Genomic DNA, 25606 nt, shown 5'->3' with positions numbered 1-25606 from the left:
GGATAGAACCACATTCCGACCACAGACAGCATTGTTTTCAAGCGCTCTTCAATTTACCGACTGGTCCCGGGTTCCGTCTCCAGAACTGGCCGTTGGTTCTGACTGTATCACTCGTGTGATGAGTTCTCCCAGGTTTGCAAAAAAATCAGTTAAAAATTCAGATTCCCATCGACCAGGAACCGTGAGTCTGACTTGCTCCAGTCTGTGGAACTTTTAAACCCAGAAACTATTGGTGGGAGCTCCAAGTTCTAAATATCTTTTACATCAAGCACACATGTATCATTTTTAAGTAGATCCAACTTTAAGTTCGTTTCATTAAAATCGATCGATTAACTGATTTTTCATTGCTCTGACAGGTACTATATGAAAGAGTCTAAGGGCAGCAGACGCTGGTTAATCTTTTTAGAAGGTGAGTTTGCAGGCTGGAAATGTTTGGGCGAATTTTAAAGAAAGCCTGCATTTGTATAGCGCCTTTCACGTCCTCGGGACATCCCAAAGCGCTTTATGCAGCGAATGAAACACTTTTGAAGCGAGTCGCCTTTTAATATACTGCAATTTTTTTTTAGAAATGATAAGATCGAGAGACCGTCAACATCCATCTTGACGTTTATCTAAAATAAAATGTTGCGTCGCACACTTTATTTTCGCTTCAAGAGAAACTGGTTTTTGCTTTAATTCCGCCGCAACTTTCAAATCTTCTATCTCTGGGATTTGCCATGAGTGAAACTGCCTGTAGTTCCTTTAAAGACAGGAAGCGTGAGCTGTTCAGCAGGTCAAGAGGTGTTAACACCAAAGGTTTCAGGTCTAAAACCATTCCTGGTGCATTCTGGAAAGATGCTGCTTACCCAGTCGAATATCTCCGGCGCTTTCCCTTTCTTTCTCTTTCAGATTTACAGCATCTGCAGTATTTTACCTTTTTGCCGCCCTTTTGAAACTGAGTAGCACTGGTACCTCACCCACCCTCACCCTCCGCCCGCCCAAGTCATTCGGACTCACTTTCTGTGTCCTGTCGCCCACTTCAGGTCGCAATTTATCCTAAAATAAAAGCAAAATACTGTGGATGCTGGAAATCTGAAATAAAAACAGAAAGTGCTGGAAAAACTCAGAAGATCAGGCAGCACCTGTGGAGAGAGAAACAGAATGAATGTTTCAGGTCTGTGACCTTTCAGCAGAACTGTTCTGATGAAAGGTCACTGACCTGAAACATTAACTCGGCTTCTTTCACCACAGATGCTTCCTGACCCGCGGAGTTTTTCCAGCACTTTCTGTTTTTATTTCGCAATTTATCCTACCTGGATTTACATTTCTAAAACTCTAACTATAGTTGTGAATTTTATTGTAGACAGAGAGAGGCAAAGTTTAATATGCAAATAGGTAATATTTTGAGAACGTTTTGATATGATAATGGAAATCAATAATGCAAAAAAAAAAATCTGTGTAACGGTTTAGTGAGTTTTAGAGATAGACAACTCATTAGGGAACATGACTGGAGTTGAAGTTTCTAGGGGGAATCTGTCATGTAATGGACATTACTTCTGCTAGGAATCCTTTTCCTTTTATTTATATCCTAACTCACATCAAGTCCTGTTCATCCTTCCCTCCTGACCTACAGTGGTTCCCATTCCAGCAACCCCTCAATTTTAAAATTCCCATCCTTGTTTTCAAATCCCAATATGGCCTCACCCCTTCTTCTCTCTGTAAGCAACGGCAGCACTCCAACCCTCCAAAGTATCTGCACTCCTCCAATTCCAAGCAAAGACAGACTCGCACCTATAGAGCCTTTCACAGCCTCAAGACATCCCAACATTACAGCCAATGAAGTAATTTAGAAGTGTAGTCACTTTTGCAATGTAGGCACTGCAGCAGCCAATGTGCACACAGCAAACAACAATGTGATAGTGACCAGATCATCTGTTTTGTGATTGTGATTGCGGGATAAACACTGGCCAGGACAACAGGGATAAACTCCACCGGTTCTTCTTCACAATAGTGCCATGGGATCTTGTTTAACATTGCATCCGAAAGATAGCACATCCAACAGTGCAGCACTTCCACAGCACTGCGCTGGAGTGCCGGCCTAGATTTTTGTGCTCAAGTCCCCAGAGTGCGGCTTGATCCCATGACCTTCTGATCCAGAGGTTAGAGTGTGACCAACTAAGCCACAGCAGGTATACAATTCTGCCCTCTTGCACATACCTGATTTTAATCGCTCCACCTTTGGCATCCATGCCTGCATCAACATAGGCCCTTAGCTCTAGAATTCCCTCCCTAAATCTCTCCACGTCTCTCTCCTCCTTTAAGATGCTTCTTAAGACCTAAACCTGATTATCTGTCCTAATATCTCCTTATGTGACTCAGGGCCAAATCTTGTTCAGTAACACTCTTGTGAAACACTTTGGGACACTTTACTATGTTAAAGCTGCTATATAAATGCTAGTTGTTGTTCGAGAATGACTAGTTTCTTTTTTAAATGAAATCTCCTCTGCAGTTTTCTCCATTTATCCTTCTGGTCAGTGGTGATTTGTTCTGGGGAATGATTCCCCAGGGAGCAGGTCCTATAACACCCTGGCCATTCTTGGTGTGGTACCCTGGATACTGAATGTCAGAGGGCAATCCGTGGAGGAATAATCCCTCCAGTCATTTGGGAAACAGTTGCTGGGTGGTTTAATGGAGGGAATTTCGAGTCCCTTTGGATGGATGGAACAAATTAGGTTGAACACAACAACCTCCTTCCTAGGTTTCTATCTTGTAGTTTTATAATCCTGTGGGGATCATGTCCAATCTGCCCCTATCTAGCCCAGGGATGCTTAGGGTAATTGTAATCCAATACAATATCCATCACCTCATCAAAGGCCACAGTCTCACATGGTCCACCCCTGTGTCTGTCACTATTGGAGGTCGCAGTGTAAATAATTTGACATGACAAATTTAAGAGCAACAGAAAGTGTATTGGCATATTAACCAAGCAATTTGGATTAAGTGGGAGTTTTTCTATTGTGTATTTGCACAATATGGTAAATAAATATATGGATATGGTAGTCTAGCTGTGAAATAGAATTGAACAAATTTGTTAATTTTCTAACCTAGCTCCAGAAAATGACCAGGAAAGCTGCTGGATTGTTGTAGATCTCCAACTGGTTCACTAATGTCATTTCAGGAAGGGAACCTACAGTTCATCCCTGGTCTGGCTTACATGTGACTCCAGTCCCACATTATAAGGTTGATTATTAATGCCCTCAGGGTAACTAGTGATGGGCAATAAATAGTGCCTTGCTAGTGTCACCCACATCCTCCACTCCCCAAAAATCCTAGCGTTAATTTCACTGGTTTCTGCAATAGAATGGGGCAATTCCCAGACATAGGTGTCTGAGGACATTGTATACAAGGGAGTGTTAATGAAGCAGTAGTATATCCTATTTTTTTGAAGCAAAATGTTTCAGATTTGGCATGAAGCATATTTTAATCCATCAATTGTGGTTATAGATTAATTGATTTAAAGTTTATTCATTTTGGGATGTTTTTGTAAAATGTGCTTGGGACCTATAATTCGTGGCATGATGACCTTAGTATGGTCCATTTATGTATTAATCTGGTGCCATTTTAAGAAGGGGATTTAAAATCAATCTGATAAACTACCAGGAAAAGAAAAAAAACATTAAAAAATCACAAATGAACCCTGTCTGAACACCTTTAAACCTCATGAATCTGCTAGGTTCTTTCTCACGTGAATTGCGGATGTATTGGGGCCTGTTGCTGTCTGTGGGTTGGCTGAGAATTTGCTGCCAGGGTGTTGATCTGCCTTTTCTCTTTTCATGTGCTGACAAACCAGCTGTGTGTTTCCAGAATTTTCTATGCTTCTTCCAGATTTCCTGTACATTCAGTTTTTCCTTTTTGCACCATTTTCCTTCCCGTCACCTTTCACCTCTGATTTATCTTCTCTAATACTCTGCTGTCTTGATGCCTTTTGATTGACTCATGGAGATGTTCACCACACTTTGTCCAATGGTTTCCTAAAAACCCTGTTTGGGCATTCAACCCATTCCTTCCTCCTCTTCCTCGCCTGCTCCGCTCACATTCTATTCATGCTTACTGGTCTCATTTATCTTCTAGTTCCCAGTTCTGATGAGTTTGCACCCCCATTTTAACCTGTCTTTTCACTTTTTAGATATTGAAGGATTTATTGTTTTTATTTATAGACTTTCAGCATTTACAGCCTTTTGATAGTTAGGGAGTGCAAATTCGAGAGATTCCAATGCATTGGATGTGTCGTACTGCTTGTCCTAAACTTGCATTTTAATTGTGCTATTTGTTTTGGTTTTTCCAGGGGGCTGGTACTGTTTCAGCAAAGAGAACTGTGACACTCGATACGACACCATGCGCCGGTTAATGAGCTCCACCAACTGGCCTCGCAGTAAAACAGGTTAGTGTTGGCTGTGACAGTTTGGATGCTGTACTATCGATTCAGACAATAGAGGGAAAACATTGAAGAAGAATAAAGCACTTATAACTCATTTTGAGATCCATTAGACCTGTGAATTGGTTATTCAGTGAATGATGTCACCAAAACCTATGGAAAAATGTCAAAATTATTTGTTATTGGACAAGGCAGCAATTGGACAAAGCACCTAATAGATTAAGTCACTGCACTCATAACATACCCCTTTGAAAAATACCCATATTCATAGATAATGCATATTTATTGATAATGCTCCAGTAAAGCGCCTTCTTGGACTTTTCATTATGTTAAAGGCACCATATAAATACATGTTGTTGTTGTTATATGCAGGGACTGTATAGTGCTTTTGGTACTTGGATGGGATAAAGGAGTACTCTCATTCATTCTTTCTTCTCCTCTCTCTCCTCTCCCATGCTATCTCTGGCTGCATGGCTACTATGCTAATGTGTTTTCCATAGTGTCCGAGAATCAGTCAACCTGGTTTCTAATACGTGGGGTCCATGGCAGAGAGCTGCCCACAATTTAGTGCACATTGGCATGAATTGGCTGCCCTACTGAGAGACACTACAAAAATTCTCTTTTTTGATACTGGAGGACTTATTGTTTTTATTTATAGACTTCCAGCATTTACAGCCTTTTGATAGAGTACAAATTCGAGAGATTCCAAAGCACTGGATGTGTCATACTGCTTGTCCTAATCTTGCTTTTTAATTGTGCTATTTGTTTTGGTTCTTCCTGTGAAAAAAGACACCTGCAGATGTGCCACCTGTTTGTAATGAAATGCCTCTTAATTTAGCTGGAGTTTGTCCAACATTCAACAATCATATTGCACCCCCAGCCCTGATTTTCTAACTGCTGAAATCCATGGTTGGAATTTCCTGATATGCACTCTCAGCATGTAGCAGAATTGACCATAGTTTCTTTATATTTATGACAAATCAAAACTCTGGCTTCCATCAAAATGTTCCACTAAATATCAATGAACTGTGGTGTATTGACAAATTCACATTAACCACATGACCTGATGTTTCTGGGGCTTTTATTTCACCAGGAACTGGAATCCTATCTCCCCAGCCAGAAGAAAACCCTTACTGGTGGAACGCTAATATAGTGTAAGTTTTGATCAACTGAAACAAGCCAGAACCAAAAATGGAAAAGTTGCGCTGTGTGAATATTAGGCACAAGAGTATAAAACTGAAACTAACTCACTGGATGGTTCACTGGATGGCTTACTGGGAATATGCAAAACCTGGTTTGGTGCTGAATGCCTAAACCTCAGACACCTAGAAGGACAAGGGTAACAGGTGCATGGGAACACCACCACTTCCAAATTCCCCTCCAACTCACACTCACACTCCCGACTTGGAAATATATCGCCATTCCTTCATCCTTGTTGGGTCAAAATTCTGGAACTCCCTACCTAACAGCACAGTGGAAGCATCTGCCCCACACGGTTTGCAGTGGTTCAAGAAGGTGACCCATCACCGCCTTCTCGAGGACAATGAGGGATGGGCAAAAAAATCCTGTGAATGAATAAAAAATTCGATATGAAGCAGGAGAGTCCTGGCTTCAATTACACTTCTGTGTTGGGTCAATCAATCACAGCTGGGGCAGGGGTAAAGGCATTACAATTGGCCTCGGCATCCCTTGCATCAAGAGGGAAAATATGAGCAGGGGTTCCTGCTCCTGATTTCTGTTTAGCACTTCCCGTGTGTACAATGGCTGAGGATAAGATGGGATTCATAGTCAGTTAGCCTGCCAACACTCACTGGTTAACCACACAAGACGAATAGTCATTTGGGGTGAGGTGCTATAGGACTGTTGTCATACTCCAGCAGGAATTTACACCTTTGGGTGATGAGGGGAAAGAGGTAAGAAAATTAGGAAAAATAACAAACAACAGAATCCTATTAAACACAATGGGCCTGAGGAAGCAAATCAGTTGCTTAAAACCACATTGCATATACTAGGACTGACTACACTATTACCATCTGGAGAACTAAATGGGAATTTGTTATGAATTTCCTAGTATCCTTGTTGGACACACTGCCAATGTTATGACTTCTTCTGCTGGGATTATATTTAGCTCTCCCTGTGGGGTTATATAACCAGAGCTATCTGCAAAAAAGGTGGAAAACAAACCAAAGCACGCCATGTAATCATTCCAACAACTCCTGTGTATTCTGAAGCCACACAATATATATAAATAGCATAAGTACAGGGTGGGAGATATAATCTGATGCATAATTTCCCCTGATTTGCTGGTTATTTTTCTGCTGCTGTCATTCAATCTTCTGCACCACTCACCATCTAGGACAGAAGACAGTGGTGACCTCAGTCAGTCCTGTTTTTGAGTCATGAAGAGTTTTACGAGAGCAAGTAGCTGGGTGAATGGTCCTTACTGAGGTCTGTTTCTCAGTGCCGCCTCTCACCCACAGACACTTTGCTGAAATCTGGGACCGGCTCTGTGAGGGCATCATAGGCATGAGTGTGCGTAATGCATCTTTTCTCACTCATAAGCTACTTGTAATTCTGTGTAACACTGAAAATAATATTTCCACTTGCATAATTATATCAGGCACATTCATTAATTGTATGTCTGTTTTCCATTTCAGTTTCATCCCTTATTGCTCAAGTGATGTTTGGAGTGGAGCATCTCAGAAATCTGAGAAAAGTGAGTTTTCATTTGCCTCCTCAGGCTGTTTTAACTAGAATTCATCTCAAAACAACTTATCTAGAGACGCACAAATGAGTAAGTTCACTACCTGGAGTGATACTGAACACATTTGGATGGTCCCAGGTCTGATAATTGAATTCAGTTGGCTGAATATGGCCATGGTAGTGACAGGGACACTACAGTTGACCATAGTATAACAACATATGAACATACGAATTAGGAGCAGGAGTAGGCCATTCGGCCCCTTCGAGTCTACTCTGCCGTTCAATAAGATGATGGCTGATCTGATTGTGGCCTCGACTCCACTTTTCCACCAACCCCCGATACCCTTTGACTCCCTTGTTAGTCAAGAATTTATCTACATCTGCCTTAAAAATGACCCTGCCTCCACCGATCTCTGGGGAAGAGAGTTCCAAAGACTCACAACCGTCTGAGAGAAAAAAACTTCTCATCTCTGTCTTAAATGGGAGACTTCTTATTTTTAAACTGTGTCCCCTAGTTCTAGTCTCTCCCACAAGGGGAAACATCCTTTCAGCATCCACCCTGTCAAGTCCCCTCAGGATCTTATATGTTTCAATAAGATCACCTCTCATTCTTCTAAACTCCAATGGATACAGACCCAACCTGTCCAACCCTTCTTCTAAACCGCAACCACCACCCGCCACCCCACCCCCCACCCCCCCCCACCCCCCCACACCCCAGGTATCAGTCGAGTGACCCTTCTCTGAACTGCCTCTAATGCATTTATATCATTTTATATCCAGATGTGGTCTCACCAATACCCTATACAACTGTAGCAAAACATCCCTACTTTCATATTCCTTTCCCTTTGCAATAACGACAACATTCCATGTGTCTTTGAGCTAAGACCCCTACTCCTGATTACTGTCCAGTGACCATTATCGGAAGGCTTGTGTGTGTTGGGACAGGGTGTCAGGCTTGGCTATGATATCTTCCCAGGTCCAATACCTTGCCAACGGTCATTGTGAAGGGTCATACATGAAGGATGGCTATTTTGGTGAGGTGCTGGAGGTTCCTTGAATTTCACCCATAGAATCAAAGAGGTTTACCTCACAGAAGTAGACCATTTCAACCATTTAATAAAAAAGCTGGTATCAGTAAAAGTGAACACGAAGCTGGCGGTTTGTCATAAAAACCCAACTGGTTCTTTAATACCATTTAAGAAGAGAAACCTGCCATCCTAACCAAAGACACTCCAGTTCCACATCGACATGGTTGACTCTTGCTCTCTGACGTGGTCTAGCAAGTCACCCAGTTACCATCACTTTCACAGGTCAACTTGGGATAGGCAACAAATGCTACTCTTATCAGTGACATTCACATCAGAAGCCAATCATACTTGTGTCATCACTTTGCTTGAGCAATCCTAGATGAATCGCACTGCCCTGCTTTCTCCCCCTGGGCCCTATAATTTACCTCTGCTTCAAATATTTATCCACTTTTCACTTAAAAGATGCAATGGTCTCTGTCTCAACAACTCCCTGTGGCAAAGCAACAACTCTCTGTATAAATAAAATTTTCCTAACTTCTCTTCTCACTATAGAGTCATTTAGAGTCATTTACAGCACAGAAGGAGGCCATTTGGCCCATTGAGTCCATGCCAGCTCTCCACAGTGATATCCAGTCAGTCCCCCTCCCTTGCTCGATCCGCGTAACCCTGCAAGTCTATTTCCCTCACGTGGCCATCCAACTTCCTCTTGAGATCTTTGATCATCTTCACTTTCACCATCCTTGTGGGCAGCGAGTTCCAGGTCATTACCGCCCACTGCATTAAAAAGTGCTTCCTCATAGTTCCCCTGCATCTCTTGCCCAAAACCTTTAATCTGTGTCCCCTGGTCCTTGTGCCATTAGTTAATGGGAACAGATTTTCCTTTTCTAACTTATCTAAGCCTATCATACTCTTGTACACCTCTATTTAATCTCCCCTCAATCTCCTTTGTTCGAAGGAGAACAAACCTAGCTTTTCCCACCTAACCTTGTAACTAAAATCCCCCATCTCTGGAACCATTCTGGTAAAACTCCTCTGCACCCTCTCAAGGACCCTCACATCCTTTCTGAAGTGTGTTGACCAGAATTGGATGCAATACTCCAGTTGGGGCCCTAACCAGAACTTTATAAAAGCTCAGCATAACTTCCCTGCTTTTGTACTCAATGCCTCTATTTATGAAGCCCAAGATCCCATATGCTTTACTAACCACTCTCTTAATATGTCCTGCCACCTTCAAAGATCTCTTGCAATTTTTAATTGTCACTCTATCAAACTCTTCAAACTTTTAAAAATCTACATTAAATCTCTTTCAGCCTGCTCTGCTCCAATGGATAAAGTTCTGTGATTCTTGCTCCCGATTGCTATCCAATGGTCCCTATTTGGAAGACTGTGTGTCAATGTTATGTCAGGTCATAATTAGGTTTGGGTTGTTGCCTTTCAAGGTCAAATAGCTACCAGCAGTCACTGTGAAGGGTCAAATAGGAAGAATGGTCACTTTGGCCTTTGGTACCCTGCATTAGTCAGTATGTTCAGGAAAGGGACAGGAGAAAAACTAAAAAAGTAGGATTTTACTGTAACAGCCTATCCCAGTATCGTGTGCACTCACCAGTCTCTGCCTATTGTTTGTTTAAGGTGAATACGCTTTCATGGGAGCACTGATAATACAAGAAGTTGTCAAAGAGCTGTTGACTAAAGGCCTAGAAAATGCAAAGATTCTACTGCTAGCAGGAACCAGGTATGTTGTTTGGGTTTTCGGGGTTCCAATGTTGAGACTCCTTCCTCTTTGAGATGTACTCTGATAAGATCAAGTCCTCCTTTAGATAAAAGTGAATTCCACATATCAACTGCGTTCATTTTCTGCAGTGGAAATTATCTTGGCTGCGATCAAATCCTACTTTGGATCTCAAACGCTGCCCACAGTCATTAAAGATTAAATTCCACACCATCTCACCCTACCATGGCAACTTGATAAGATTAAATGAGGGTGTGGACTAATTAATCATTGCTGCAAATCAATCAACAAGTTGGCGGTCATTGTTTGTTTTCTCCCTTCTATCAACTTTCTTCCATGCCTGTCCCTGCCTCCCCTTTCTTCTGAAATTATTAACTCCTTTCTGGAGTATAGCTCCACCGCTCTGTATTGCAGTTAAATTGCTGTATCTCATGCACAAATCAAGTGTTGGCGGGCTATTTATCCAATGTCAGGACAGGGCACAACATAGCTATCCCACATATCTGTACAAGGGTATAAAAGGATATCGAGCCAAGGCAGGTGGATGGAGTTAAGATACAGATCAACCATGATCTCATTGAATGGCAGAATAGGCTTGAGGGGCTGAATATCCTAACCGTGTTCTTATTTTCATAGGCACACTTCCAGCAATGATCCCAAATAGAAACCAGGAGGGGGAGAGCTGGACGATTCCTCACTCTTTAACTCAGCGATAAGACCCTCCCCCGCTTCTTGCTGTCTGAAATTTGCTAATACAGCACCACCGACTGAACATCCTGCTCTTTACAGTTTCGTTACTCACTGCCATAAGCAGCTTAAACTTTATGTGAGCTCACTGTTATCGCTTTTGTGACTTAAGATGTAAGTGAGGTCGATGTCCAAGGAATTTATGAAGCTCAGTTGTGCCACAAGTCAACCTTCAGCATTATCCATTTAGCTGATTTGAAACAGTGGAGCTAAAGGGGGGATTGTGGGCTGGGATAAATGACTGGGTAAATAGACCATTCTTATTCTTAAACTTCTAGCAACCTTGGGATTTCAACCTGTTGCAATGGATTTCTTAAGCCATCTTTGACCAGTAGAGTATGTAATTTGCAACATGGAAGAGGGCTCCACCACACTCAGTAATGATAGTTTGGTTGGTACTGATGTTCTGCTATATATTTCTGTTAATCTCTTTTTTCCTGCTGCTTGCAGCATGAACATTCAACAAATTGAATATTGTCCAGGGAGGCAGTGCAGGTCAGAAAAAAACAGGCAGTATGCTGAAATTGCCATCAGGTGGGGAGGTGCTAGCTTGTAATTTCTTTCCATTTTATGGGGAAATGTGGAAAAGCTGCAATGGATTGACATGGTCAGATAATAGCAGTCAACAAACAATATAGGCACACTTTAGCTATCAACTATTATGAAAACAGTATGTATAGTGCATATATCTTTCTGTTAGGGAAATAAGCATAGGAGTAGGCCATTCAGCCCCTCAAGCCTATTTCACCTTTCAGTTAGAGCATGGCTGACCTGTACCTTAACTTCATCTATCTGCCCTGGTTCCGTAATCCTTAATACCCTTGCCTACCAAAAACAACCTTCTATGTCACACTTCAAACAAAAGTACAAAAAAAGAAAAAGCAACTCACCATGAACATACAAAATATTGGAATCAGGAAGCCTTCAGCCTCTTAACTGTCCTCTGTATCAACTTAAATCCTTACTTAACAGCAATTATACTTTTTTCTTTAAAGGAACATATTCCATGGTATAATCTTTCTTCACCCTATTAAGCAGGAGATTTTCTATAATAAAAAATGAAATGTCTTGCATAGGTTTAAATATTCATCTCCCACTTGAAAAAATAAACAAAGGCATCCATTTGATACAAAATCAGAATGCCTGTAATCTTTACCATTACATTTACAAAAAAGGCGAAAGGATTATGACTAAGCCTGAAGGACAATTGCGTTGTGACCTCAACTAACTACTGGGATACCGCTTCACCATAGTGGGTGAAATCAACTTACTGAAATCAGCTAAATCACCACAAACTGGGAATGGAACCTGAACTTAATGCTAACTTTATCATACAGACAGTGAGGTTTCTATGTACAAATAACTGTCTTCAGTTGCAACGCTGTGGAAAAGATTCACTAACAATGCCCTGAAGCTTGTTTCTGTACTCACTGAGCAAAACATAATTCTCCTTGCTTGTGTTGGCAGAGTTTATGATCTGTGTGCCACAGGAAAGGACAGCGTATTAAAACGTCAATGTGTTCATACACTGTGACTAAACACACCTTTATAGTTTGATGCACATTTACCAAATCAAAAAGAAGATAATTCAATGGAAATTATTTACAATGAAAGCATACTTGTGCGCGGTACCAAGACTTGACCATTGTAATATCATTGTGAAGCCGAGAGCTTTAGTAATTTTCTCTTCCTTCATCACACTGATGTGACTGAGATTGGCAGTTAAAAAGAACAGGGCATCAAGTCTACATTCTCAATGCTGTGTGACGCACAGTGTTGACATTTGAATGTGCGGTGCCATCTAACTTTCATCTTGAATACAGAACAGTTCACCTAACACAGGAACGTTAGTTGCGTTTCTACTATCTCTGCTCTCTCATATTATAAATTGTGATTTGGCGGCATACTCCTTAACTTCTGATTGGTTAGAATACCTTGGTAACATAGTAACAACTGTTCCCAGATTTGGACAATTCATCGCTGCATATGATATAGTTACCGACTACATTGCCAAGTCTAAAATTGAAAAACCAACCTCACTGATTAAAATAGACATTCGTGACGTAAACCAGTATCTGCAATGCATCTGCAGCCAAGTCAGGATTGGCAACTAAATATACCTTGATATAAAAGTTTCAGGAGGAATAAGGAAAACAGAGCAGGAAAGGGGCATGTATTAACAATAGATTTGTAATTGTAGATTTTAATTATCCAAAAATAGACTAGGAAAATGTTTAATGCAAAAGGGAAGAAAGGCTTTTTACAAGGGGTTCAAGACTGTTTTCCATGTTGCTATTCCAACAAAGAATGAAGCACTATTTGTCCTATTCCTGTGTAGTGAAATGAAGCAAGTAGGCCACATCAATTTAGGGGAACATTTAGGAAACAGTGACCACAATATAATTAAGTTCAATGTAAGAATATTAAAGAACAAGAAAAGTGACAGGCATGTGTATTTGACTGCAAAAACAAATTATACCAAGATAAAAAGGGACCTTGCCTAGATTAAAGGGAATGAAAAATTGGCAAAGAGAACTGTATTTAACAGGAAATATTTAAACAGGAGACAGAAAGAGTACCAATTAAGTATATTCCAGTAAGGCAAAAAGGAAGCGTATTGATGACTAATAGGGAAACAAGGCTGCTGAGAGATGAAGCTCCCAAGCTTGTAGTGGTGTGTGAAGGAATGGCAGAAATGGTAAATAATTCATCTTTGTTTTCACAGAGGAGTCAGTACTGGGGTCACTGAACAGCCAAAGGTGGGTGTGGAACTGTTAGTGAAAGTTGCAATTCAAAGAGAAATGATACAAAAACAGTTAATCAAAACTTAAGATAGACAAATCACCTGGATGTGATGGTTTACACTTGAGAATCCTGAGGAGAGTGGAGAGTTAGGAAAGAAATAACTGAGGCTCTGACTACAATTTTCCAAAGTTCTATGGACAGGCAAATTGTGCCAGCGAACTGGAGGGTAACAAAAGCCTTTTTTTAAAAAGAAAAGGAGACCAGGATAAAACAACAAACTATAGACCAGTCAGTCTTACATCCATAGTTAGTTAACTACTACAGTTCATAATACAGGATGAAATTGCAAAACATTAAAGAAAACATTCAATACCGTTCTCTGAATAGCAGGTTACACTTGACCAACAAACTGAATTCTTTGAAGAACTAACAGAGAGGTTAGATTAACAAAGTATAGTTTCTGTGGATTCTCAAAAAAGCAGGGAGACATATGGCAAAGATAGTGACATATGGAATCAAAAGGAATGTGCTCACAGGGATAAAGAGATGGCAAAAAGCAAAGATGGGCATAAAATGAGGTTTCTCTGATTGGAAAGATGTGATGAGATGTGTTCCACAGGGTATTTCATTGAGGCCAACTCTTATTTATGATATTGTACTGAGTGACTGTAGGAACAATACTGGAATTTCCTGATGCCATCAAATTAGGGGACAGGGAACATTCTGAAAGACTGCAGAGGGACATAAAATGGAAGGCAGCCATAGTTCAAAATGTGGGAAAATATGAAACAGTACATTTTGGAAGTAAGAATAAGAAACACACCTTAAATGATAAGATTTTAAATGAGGAAGAGTAGCAGACAGATTGTAGTGTGCAGAAACCCAGATAAAGATGGCAGCACAAATGGATTTAATTTTTTAAATTCATTCATTCATGAGATGTGGGCATCACTGGCAAGACCAGCATTTATTGCCCATCCCTAAATGCCCTTGAGAAGGTGGTGGTGAGCTGCCTTCTTGAATTGCTGCAGTCCATGTGGGGTAGATATACCCACAGTGCTGTTAGGAAGGGAGTTCCAGGATTTTGACCCAGCAATGATAAAGGAACAGCGATATAGTTCCAAGTCAGGATGGCGTGTGACTTGGAGGAAAGGTTGGAGGTTGTGGTGTTCCCATGTGTCTACTGCCCTTGTTCTTCTAGGTGGTAGAGTTTGTGGGTTTGGAAGGAACCTTGGTGAGTTTCTGTAGATGGTACACACTGCTGCCACTGTGCGTCGGTGGTGGAGGGAGTGAATGTTTGTAGATGGGGTGCCAATCAAGTGGGCTGCTTTGTCCTGGATGGTGCCGAGCTTCTTGAGTGTTGTTGGAGCTGCACTCATCCTGGCAAATGGAGAGTATTCCATCACACTCCTGACTTGTGCCTTGTAGATGGTGGAAAGGCTTTTGGGGTCAGGAATACCCAATTGCTCACCTGCTCTTGTAGCCACAGTATTTATATGAGTGCTCCAGTTAAGTTTCTGGTCAATGGTTGTTAGGGTCTGAAGTTCTGTTAATGAATGATAAATACCTGGTAGTTCAGGGTAATAGGGTGAACAGGTGTTTGGTTTTAATTAGTTAATTCTATTCAAGCGTGTATATATATGGGTGGCACAGTGGTGCATTGGCGGGTGGCACAGTGGCGAGCACTGCAGCCTCACAGCTCCAGGGATCCGGGTTCAGTTCTGGGTACTGCCTGTGCTGAGTTTGCAAGTTCTCCCTGTGACCGCGTGGGTTTTCGCCAGGTGCTCCGGTTTCCTGCCAAAGACTTGCAGGTTGATATGTGACTCAAAGTATTACTATGCGTTGCGTTGTCCAAAAAGGAATAACAGGGTTTTTGAGATGACACATGACGTGGAAGGTCCGGAAGCTGAGAATGACTCAATCAGAAGGAATTGTACTGGTCATGAGAAGCTTCAATCCAGTAATGAGTGTCTTAGTCGCAGATTCGTTCAATTGCATAGTACTGGACAGTGGATGTACGTCCACAGTATGTGGAGTGGACTGGTTAAGGTGTTACATGGATTCTTTAAGGAACTCTAACATAAGGTCAAAGAATACGACAGTTCTACCTGTTTCAGGTTTGGGGATGACAACATGTTGAAATCACTAGAAAGAGTGCTAATTCCGTGTGAAGTAGCAGGGGCAAACCATTTTATTAGTACGGATGTAGTATCCAGTGATATAGCTTTACTGTTAAGTAAACCATCTATGAAAAAGGCTCGAATGAAATTGGATATGGAACATGATAAGGCTTTGGGAAATCTGTAGCTTTGTGGTTTACACAGTCGGGACATTATTGTATCCCTTTAGCGAGACCTAACATCTCCAAGCAGGAGGTTAAAGAAGTATTAATGGCATCCGGGGGTAGGGATTTACAGGAGAAAAGGCAAATTATTTCAAACTTACATCGACAGTTTGCACGACCATCTTGTGAAGATTCTGTTTAAAAAGTTCCAGGGTAATAGATGACTACACTAAACTTAACGAAGATATCAGCAAAAAATGAGATATGTTAAAAAAAAACAGGGAGACACCATTGAGACCCATAGTGACTCCCATTAGCAAGGGTCTTTAATGAAACTATAGCGATGGACTTAAATGTATGGGATAAAGACAAACATTTTTATTCTACACTTTATAGACATGGCGTCCAGATTCAGTCTGTCGACGGTAATTTATAGTAACTACAAAAAAGTAGTCGTGGACAAGATAATGGAAAGTTGGATAGGAATGGGACTGGGAGCGCCAGCTTGGTTTCTGACAATGGAGGAGAATTTGCCAATGAGTTCAGAAATATGTGAAAATATGAATATTGTAGCAATGCACACGGCAGCAGAAAGTCCTTTTTAGTAATGGATTTGTGAGAAATCATGCTGTGGTTGATGGAATGCCTTGAAAAAACTTTAGCAGACCAGCCAAATTGTAAATTGACTGCTGCTCGGGGCAGTACAGGCGAAAAACACCCATCAAATGGATGGGGGCTCCAGCCTATATCAGTTAGATTATGGCAGGAATCCGAAAATGCCTTCGGTAACGTGGGATCATCCCCTGGCTTTAGAGGGGACTACAATTAGTTGAATTTTTGTGGAACATTTGAATGCAGGGAGAAGAGCATTTATTAAAGGTGGAGGTTTCAGGAAAAAAAATCAGGAGAGCTTTGAGCTATCGGATCAGGCCATCAGAAAAGAATTTAGATACCGGGGATATGGTGTATTACAAAAGAAAAGGGCAGAAAGAATGGAGAGGTCCAGGAGAAGTTATAGGCACCGATGACAAAATGGTGATTTTGCAACATGGCAATCAAACTGTTAGAGTACATTCCTCGAGGCTTATTGGCACTGATTATACATTGACAGAATCAGAACAAATGATGGACACTGATGCATCATGTACTTCACGTGCACATACGTCAGACCTTTGCGAGCAACAGATTGTGGCGGATAATGGGCTGACTGAGAGTGGACCAAGTGATTGTGAAGATCCAGATAAGGCCATTTATCCCAAAGGCCAACTACTGAAAGTTGGGACTAGAGTGACATATAAGCAGAAGGTAAAGATCTGCAAAAGAAACCCTACCCGAGCCTGAATGCCGAACCCGGAAGCCCGACCCGAACCCGACAAATGTCATCCGGTCCTGTCGTGGTTGGGTCGGGTGGCAGGCCTTTACTTCAGTACGTGGGTAAAGGCCTGCTACCCAACCTGACTCATGTTGGATTTGGGCCGGGTCGGGCTTCCGGGTCCGGCATTCGGGCTCGCGTTGGTTTCCTTTGCAGACCTTTACCGGAAGGGACTAGTGAATGGAGGGAAGCCACCATCATAGGAAGGGCAGGAAAAGCCACAGGGAATTGCAAACATTGGCTGAATGTGCAAGACAAGGGACAGGATATCAGACCTATAGATTGGCAGAAGGAAATGAAAATGTGGAAGGCCAGAAAACGTAATATAAGTTTGAAGACTATGAAGATGACCATAGTCCAAGGAAAAGGTCACGAACTTGTGAAAGGAAGTCTGGTTGTAGGAGGGACAGGTCGAGGAGGAGGGACAGGTTGAGTAGCAGTAGGCCAGAAAGGGATAGGAACTCTAGTAGGGGACGTGGTTTCAGAAGAGTAAGGATGAGAAAGCAGGCGAGGGGCAACACAAGAAGTAGGAGCCCTTATGATAGAGAAGCTCCAGTGGCTACTAACAAGTTAGATGGTAAATTAATAAAGGATGCCAAGCAAAAAGAGCTTGACAGTTGCAGAGAGTTTGGCGTATACACAGAGGTGCCAGATAGAGGATAACTCGCATTATTCCATAGATGAATCTGTACAGAGAAAGTACTTCCTGATGGAACGTATAAAGCGAAGGTTGGACTTGTAGCTCGGGGATTTGAGGAATGACTAGGTGACCAGGAAGTTAGAGTGGACTCCCCAACAGCAGGATAAGCAAGTTTGAGGATTTTCCTAGCCCTTTTAGCGACACACTCATGGGAATGCAAGTTCATTGACATCAAAGCAGCGTTTGCAAGGGGCGAAATTTCAAAGGGAAGTATTTTTAAAGCCACCAAAAGAAGCTGGAGATATAGAAGGGAAATTATGGAAGATAAACAAGTGTGTTTATGGCCTAAATGATGCATCCAGGGTGTGGTATTTTTCAGTCAGGTCCGTCCTACTAAAAGCTGGCTGTATTCAACTAAAAGTGGATCTGGCAATGTTTTATAGGTAGTATGAAGAAAAACTAGCAGGTATTTTCTTGCTGCATGTGGATGATTTTCTATGGGGTGGATCTGAGGCATTAAAAAAATTTGTGGTGCATAAGGTTTTGCAGAAATTTAAAATTGGAAGTCAGGTTTCCGGAGCTTTTCAATATATAGGGTTGAATATTAGGCAGACTAAGTTGGGAGTCACCCTAAATCAGCAGTCTTACCTAGAGAATGTTAATAGGATCCCAATAAATCGGGCCACATCCTCACAAAAGGAAGACTCTGCAACCAAGGAAGAAGTGGACCAGTTAAGGAGCTTAATCGGGCAGTTGAACCGGTTGTGCACACAGACTAGGCCAGATGCTTGCTATGATGTGTTAGAATTGGGCACCATGCTGAAACATGTTACTGTTGGGGAGCTGCTGAAAGCAAATAAGACATTGAAGAGATTGAATTTTGACAAATGTACACTCAAGATTCCAGTATTGGGTGACCCAGAATAAATGAAATTAATCATTTTTTGTGATGCCTCACATGCTAATCTTCCCGATGGTTATTCGAGCACAGCAGGGTTCATTATATTTTTGGCGGGAAGAAATGATAAATGTTGTCCGTTAGCCTGGGAATTGTAGAAAATAAAGAGGATAGTTAAAAGCACCTTAGCTGCTGAGATAGTTGCACTGATAGAAGCGATCGATATGGGTATGTATTTATCGATTATTTTAAAGGAACTCATATAAGGGGCAATTGGAGAAGAGTTTTCCTACAGAATGCTACATACATAACTATTCTCTCTGGGATAATGCCCATTTGACAAAAAGTGTCACGGAAAGGAGTTTGAGGATTGATCTTGCGAGTGTAAAAGAAATGTTGGAAAGAAAAGAAATTTCCGAAATAAAATGGGTTGACGCAAGTCATCAGTTGTCGAATTGTTTTACTAAGAGGTGCTTGTTTGAAAAAATTGTTGGATGTCCTCGAAGAGGGCAGTCTTCTGCTATGATAAGTTAGGAAAACATGGAATTTTATTTACGATAAGATCACTTTTTCTTTAAACAAGTTTTTTTAAAGGGGGAATATACAGCATGTTATATATCATTTTATTTAAAGAGAAAAGGAGGAATCTGTTAAGGTCTGAAGTTCTGTTAATGGATGATAGATACCTGGTAGTTCACGATAATAGGGTGAACAGGTGTTGGGTGTTAATTAGTTAATTGTATTCAAGTGTATATATAAAGAGTCAGCCAGTACTGGCTGGAGGTGTTTGGAGGACAGAAGTAAGCTCTGTGGCAAGCAATAAACAATCGCCACCAAAGCATCCTAGTTGCAGTGTCTTCATAAACTGGCTTGGAGATTTCTAACAATGGTGACCCCCTGGTTATTGGGGGGTTTGACCAAGCTAATGTCATTGAATATCAAGACGGGGTGGTTAGACACTCCCTTGTTGGGGATGGTCTTAACTTGGCACTTGTATAGCGTGAATGTTACTTGTCACCAACTGCCCAAACTTGGATATTGTCCAGGTCTTGCTGCATGTGGGCATGGACTGTTTCAGTATCTGAGGAGTTGCAAATGGAACTGAACATTGTGCAATCATCGGCGACCATCCCCACTTCTGATAGGTTAGAAGAAAGATCATTGAAGCAGCTGAAGATGGTTGGCCTAGGACATGACCCTGAGAAACTCCTGCAGTGATGTCCTGGGCTGAAATGATTGGCCTCCAACAACAACAACCATCTTCCTCCAGCCAGTGAAGAGTTTTCCCCTGATTCCCATTGACTTCAATTTTACTCAGGCTCCTTGATGCCACACTTCACAAAATGCTGTCTTGATGCCAAGGGCAGTCACTCTCACCTTACCTCTGGAATTCAGCTCTTTTGTCCATGTTTGGCTTAAGACTGTAATAAGACTGCACCTGAGAGATCCTGGTGGAACCCAAATTGAGCAGGTTATTGGTGAGTAAGTGCCGCTTAATAGTGCTGTCGACTGTACCTTCCATCACTTTGCTGATTGAGAGTAGGCTGATGGGGCAGTAATTGGCCAGATTGGAATTGTCCTATTATTGTTAGTCAGTGATGATAAATCACTGCACATATCAAGTTGTGAGTCTCGGTGTGACAAATCAATATGGATAAAAGTCAGTGGGGGAAGATCCCTTCGATTGCCTTCATGAACACATTTATGTAGGTTTCCCCTATCGGGTTTACAATTTCAATAGAAATACATGTATAACTTCAAAACTTTGAGCTATGGTGGTCAGGCTCAAAAGGTTTGCTGTCTGTACATGAATGGAAGTGTAGCATAACGGCAATCTAGATGTATAGTTGCTATGGCGACACAGTAAACAATTGTCAATAATGATTGTTGTTAGATAACTCTGAGTGAAATAGCTTGTCCAGTCAGTTTAGGCAAGTTTGAGCTTGGAGATTGAAAAGTAGTCATCCAATATTTATAATGTCCATCTCCAACAAAACTGACTGAAATGGGATGCTATGAGGGAGAATGAGTCAGAAACCACTTCCACCTGTTGCTCACGTGTGTTATGTGTGTTGGTAAAGTACTCAACAAAGTATCCATTCTGAATGGATACATAGGTAATGCTAGCCGTGGGGATTGGGTTGGGAAAATCAGTAGCATTAATGATATGGTGGGGGTTGGCGGGGGGGTGAACTTGAACTTGAATTTGAATTGTCTGTTTGGTTACTCTCTCCAATATGATTTTACTCGGTGTCTCAGAATTTTTTTTTATTCATTCATGGGATGTAGGCATCACTGGCCAGGCCAGCATTTATTGCCCATCCCTAATTGCTCTTGAGAAGGTGGTGGTCAGCTGCCTTCTTGAACTGCTGCAGTCCATTTGGGGTAGGTATACCCTCAGTGCTGTTAGGAAGGGAGTTCCAGGATTTTGACCCAGTGACAGTGAAGGAACGGTGATATAGTTCCAAGTCAGGATGGTGTGTGGCTTTGAGGGGAACTTGCAGGTGGTGGTGTTCCCATGTATTTGCTGCCCTTGTCCTTCTAGTTGGTAGAGGTCACGGGGTTGGAAGGTGCTATCTAAGGAGCCTTGGTGCATGGCTGAAGTGCATCTTGTAGATAGTACACACTGCTGCCACTGTGCGTCAGTGGTGGAGGGAGTGAATGTTTGTAGATGGGGTGCCGATCAAGCAGGCTGCTTTGTTCTGGATGGTGTCGAGCTTCTTGAGTGTTGTTGGAGCTGCACCCATCCAGGCAAGTGGAGAGTATTCCATCACACTCCTAACTTGTGCCTTGTAGATGGTGGCTAGGCTTTGGGGAGTCAGGAGGTGAGTTACTCGCCTCAGGATTCCTAGCCTCTGACCTGCTCTTGTAGCCACGGTATTTATATGGCTACTCCAGTTCAGTTTCTGGTCAATGGTAGCCCCTAGGATGTTGATAGTGGGGGATTCAGCGATGGGAATACCGTTGAATGTCAAGGGGAGATGGTTAGATTCTCTCTTGTTGGAGATGGTCATTGCCTGGCACTTGTGTGGCATGAATGTTACTTGTCACTTCTCAGCCCAAGCCTGGATATTGTCCAGGTCTTGCTGCATTTCTACACGGACTGCTTCAGTATCTGAGGAGTCATGAATGGTGCTGAACATTGTGCAATCATCAGCAAACATCCCCACTTCTGACCTTATGATTGAAGGAAGGTCATTGATGAAACAACTGAAGATGGTTGGGCCTAGGACACTGCATTGCTGCAGTGATGTCCTGGAGCTCAGATGATTGACCTCCAACAACCACAACTATCTTTCTTTGTGCTAGGTATGATTCCAACCAGCAGAGGGTTTTCCCCCTGATTCCCATTGACCTCAGTTTTGCTAGGGCTCCTTGATGCCATACTCTGTCAAATGCTGCCTTGATGTCGAGGGCAGTCACTCTCACCTCACCTCTTGAGTTCAGTTCTTTTGTCCATGTTTGAATCAAGGCTGTAATGAGGTCAGGCGCTGAGTGGCCCTGGCGGAACCCAAACTGAGCGTCACTGAGCAGGTTATTGCTAAGCAAGTGCCGCTTAATAGCACTGTTGATGACACCTTTCATCACTTTACTGATGATTGAGAGTAGGCTGATGGGGTGGTAATTGGCCAGGTTGGACCTGTCCTGCATTTTGTGTACAGGACATACCTGGGCAATTTTCCACATTGCAGGGTAGATGCCAGTGTTGTAGCAGTACTGGAACAGCTTGGCTAGGGGTGTGGCAAGTTCTGGAGCACAGGTCTTCAGTACTATTGCCAGAATATTGTCAGGGCCCATAGCTTTTGCAGTATCCAGTGCCTTCAGTTGTTTCTTGATATCACGCATAGTGAATCAAATTGGCTGAAGTCTGGCATCTGTGATGCTGTTGACTTCAGGTGGAGGCCGAGATGGAGCATCAACTCAGCACTTCTGGCTGAAGATTGTTGCAAATGCTTCAGCCTTATCTTTCGCACTGATGTGCTGGGCTCCCCCATCATTCAGTTAGTTGTTTAATTGTCCACCACCATTCATGGCTGGATGTGGCAGGACTGCAGAGCTTAGATCTGATCTGTTGGTTATGGGATCGCTTAGCTCTGTCTATCGCATGCTGCTTAGAGCAGTTTGGCATGCAAGTAGTCCTGGGTTGTAGCTTCACCAGGTTGACACCTCATTTTGAGGTATGCCTGGTGCTGCTCCTGGCATGCCCTCCTGCACTCTTCATTGAACCGGGGTTGGTCTCCTGGATTGATGGTAATGGTAAAGTGGGGGATATGCCAGGCCATGAGGTTACAGATTTTGGTTGAGTACAATTCTGCTGCTGTTGGCCCACAGCGCCTCATAGATGTCCAGTTTTGTATTGCTAGATCTGTTCGAAATCTATCCCATTTAGCACAGTGATAGTGCCACACAACACGATGGACGGTATCCTCAATGTGAAGGCGGGATTTCGTCTCCACAAGGACTGTGCGGTGGTCACTCCTACCAATACTGTCATGGACAGAAGCATCTGCGGCAGGCAGATTGGTGAGGATGAGGTCAAGTATGTTTTTCCCTTGTGTTGGTTCCCCCACCACTTGCCGCAGACCCAGTCTAGCAGCTATGTCCTTTAGGACTTGGCCAGCTCGGTCAGTAGTGGTGCTACTGAGCCACTCTTGGTGATGGACATTGAAGTCCCCCACCTAGAGTACATTTTGTGCCCTTGCCACCCTCAGTGCTTTCTCCAAGTGGTGTTCAACATGGAGGAGTAATGAGTCATCAGCTGAGGGAGGGCGGTAGGTGGTAATCAGTAGGTTACCTTGCCCATGTTTGACCTGATGCCATGAGACATCATGGGGTCCAGAGTCGATGTTGAGGACTCCCAGGGCAACTCCCTCCCTACTGTATACCACTGTGCCGCCACCTCTGGTGGGTCTGTCCTGCCGGTGGGACAGGACATACCCGGGGATGGTGATGGCAGTGTCTGGGACATTGTCTGTAAGGTATGATTCCGTGAGTATGACCGTCAGGCTGTTGCTTGATTAGTCTGTGGGACAGATCTCCCAACTTTGGCACAAGCCCCCAGATGTTAATAAGGAGGACTTTGCAGGGTTGACAGGGCGACCGAATGCTTTGGTATGTGTTCAGTGAATAATATCTGAATTAGGGGGCAGTGGAGTTTAAGACTGAAGTCAAAGGGATTCCAGTTTACCCAACACATTACTTTGCAGCTTGATATATGCTCATTGATGCCAGTGCCAAAGTTTGAGTGCAAAATAATTGATCTATTTTTTTTTATCTGTTTGCTCTTTGTGGAATTTTGGCAGCAACACCAAAGCAAAGCTTTGGATTCAATACCCTGGAACATGGGAGCACTTCATTTACGGGCAATATTCTGAAGCGCTCTCAGCTGATAGTTGGCACTTCTGACTGACTGGAGTTGTGGATGTAGCTATAGACAATAAATACTTCATTGTTTTGAAATATTTCAGAATAATCACGAAATGCAAAATGCTACAGATGCTGGAAACTGGTTCTGACAAAAGATCACCAACCTGGAACGTTAATCCTACTGTTCTTTTTCCACAGTTTCACAGATGCTGCCCAAGCCGCTGAGTGTTTCCAGAATTTTCTACTTTTATTCTGGGAAATCATTTTTCATAATTTGGTATTTTAAGGGATATTGAGAACATTTCTTTTGTTTGTCCTAGATCTCCCCTCTTTCCCCCCACCCTCCCCTCTTCCCCCTCCTGGGACTAGCTCATTCCAACTAGTTCCAGAGACGGCTAATGCCCTTCAGTACTTTTGCACGTGTAGTGGTTCTTCATGTGAGCATCCAAATGGTGAGTGTTGCCAAGCTATTCAACTGAGGGCATCAGAGCTATTCTTTCCTTATCTGCCATCCATATGCTTAAGGCCAATTTTAATACCTCTCCAAGCCCTAGTTTAGATCAGCTGCAGAGCAGAGATTGGAACTGGAATCTAGTCCGTATGGCTCAGTTCTACATTGGATTTCTGTTATTAAATACAGTTCCCAATGAGCTGTGCTTTTGCTATTTTCCCTATAGAAAACACCAGCAAGCTGGTGAAAATAGTTGAAACAACATCAAGGCAGGAAGGTTATGTCGGCACACCCTCTGAGTTTCTTTTGGGACCTTTAACAACTGTTAGAAAAAGGAGATGCTGTCCCAACATTGTGGGCTGGATTCAAAGCATGGTCCCATAGATTAAAGGATGCTCTTACCCACTGTGCCACCCAGTCTCTGATTATATTTATTTTTATTGTGGAATTGCCATTAACAGTCTGGTAACCCTTTCCATGGGAAAACATTGTTTTATGTGGCTGTGTTGTAATCACTATTATTACTATTACACAATTAGATACAAAGACTTTTGAAATATAAGAGAATGCTTTTGTTCATCTAATTCAAAACTCCCAACTCTGCATCTCCCTAGCTTATGAAATATCAAATAGAGCACCTTCATTAAAACCCCACAAAAACTCGAGACTGATGCTCAGAGATCCTCAAATGTAGATTTGAACATCAGTGAAACTGAGGAAAGTAAATTGTTACACCATCTTGATTTCATCTATCAATATATATCAACAAAAAGCAACAATAACTTCAAAGGAAAAATAAGTAATCCTGTATTCCTATGAAATCAATCAATGATTGATCACATTGATTTGTACTTTGCTTTTGAGACTCGCATTTGATAACTAAGTGCAAAATCTATAAGGCTTTTAGTTTCTTGGGGCTTGTGATGCCACTTCCACGAATGTATGCAGTATGCGACATCATTCCATCAACTGATTGATGTGCGGATGGTATTTCCAACCTAATGCTTCCCACAACAGCTAGTACACATACATTGAACAGGAGCCAGGAGAACTGTTTTGATATTTCTTAAAAGGGAACTGGAGCCCAGCCGCCGTCATTCATTTCATTACAGGACTGTAGTTCATCCTTTAATTACTGAGAATGTACCTCAGCTGCTTTTTATTCTTCCTCTTGTTTGCTGTGCCACCATTGTTTTTCTGGTAAGAATTATGGCTACGTGATGTAATC

General features: G+C 42.3%; 1 protein-coding gene across 1 annotated transcript in view; it reads left to right on the top strand.

Annotated features, from left to right (window-relative positions):
* Positions 1–25606, top strand: part of notum1a (notum, palmitoleoyl-protein carboxylesterase a) — a 47851-nt gene that overhangs the window by 8711 nt on the left and 13534 nt on the right. Inside the window, exons 3-7 of the mRNA XM_068058716.1 lie at positions 357–409; positions 4325–4420; positions 5508–5568; positions 7072–7130; positions 9775–9877. Of these exons, the coding sequence (XP_067914817.1) occupies positions 357–409; positions 4325–4420; positions 5508–5568; positions 7072–7130; positions 9775–9877 (372 nt within the window). The remainder of the gene's footprint in view (positions 1–356; positions 410–4324; positions 4421–5507; positions 5569–7071; positions 7131–9774; positions 9878–25606) is intronic.

The sequence above is a fragment of the Heterodontus francisci genome, chromosome 26 (genome assembly GCF_036365525.1).
Source record: "Heterodontus francisci isolate sHetFra1 chromosome 26, sHetFra1.hap1, whole genome shotgun sequence".
NCBI classification, from domain to species: domain Eukaryota; kingdom Metazoa; phylum Chordata; class Chondrichthyes; order Heterodontiformes; family Heterodontidae; genus Heterodontus; species Heterodontus francisci.
The sequence above is the reverse complement of the archived record's forward strand: the minus strand, read 5'-3'. Positions and strand labels throughout refer to the sequence as shown.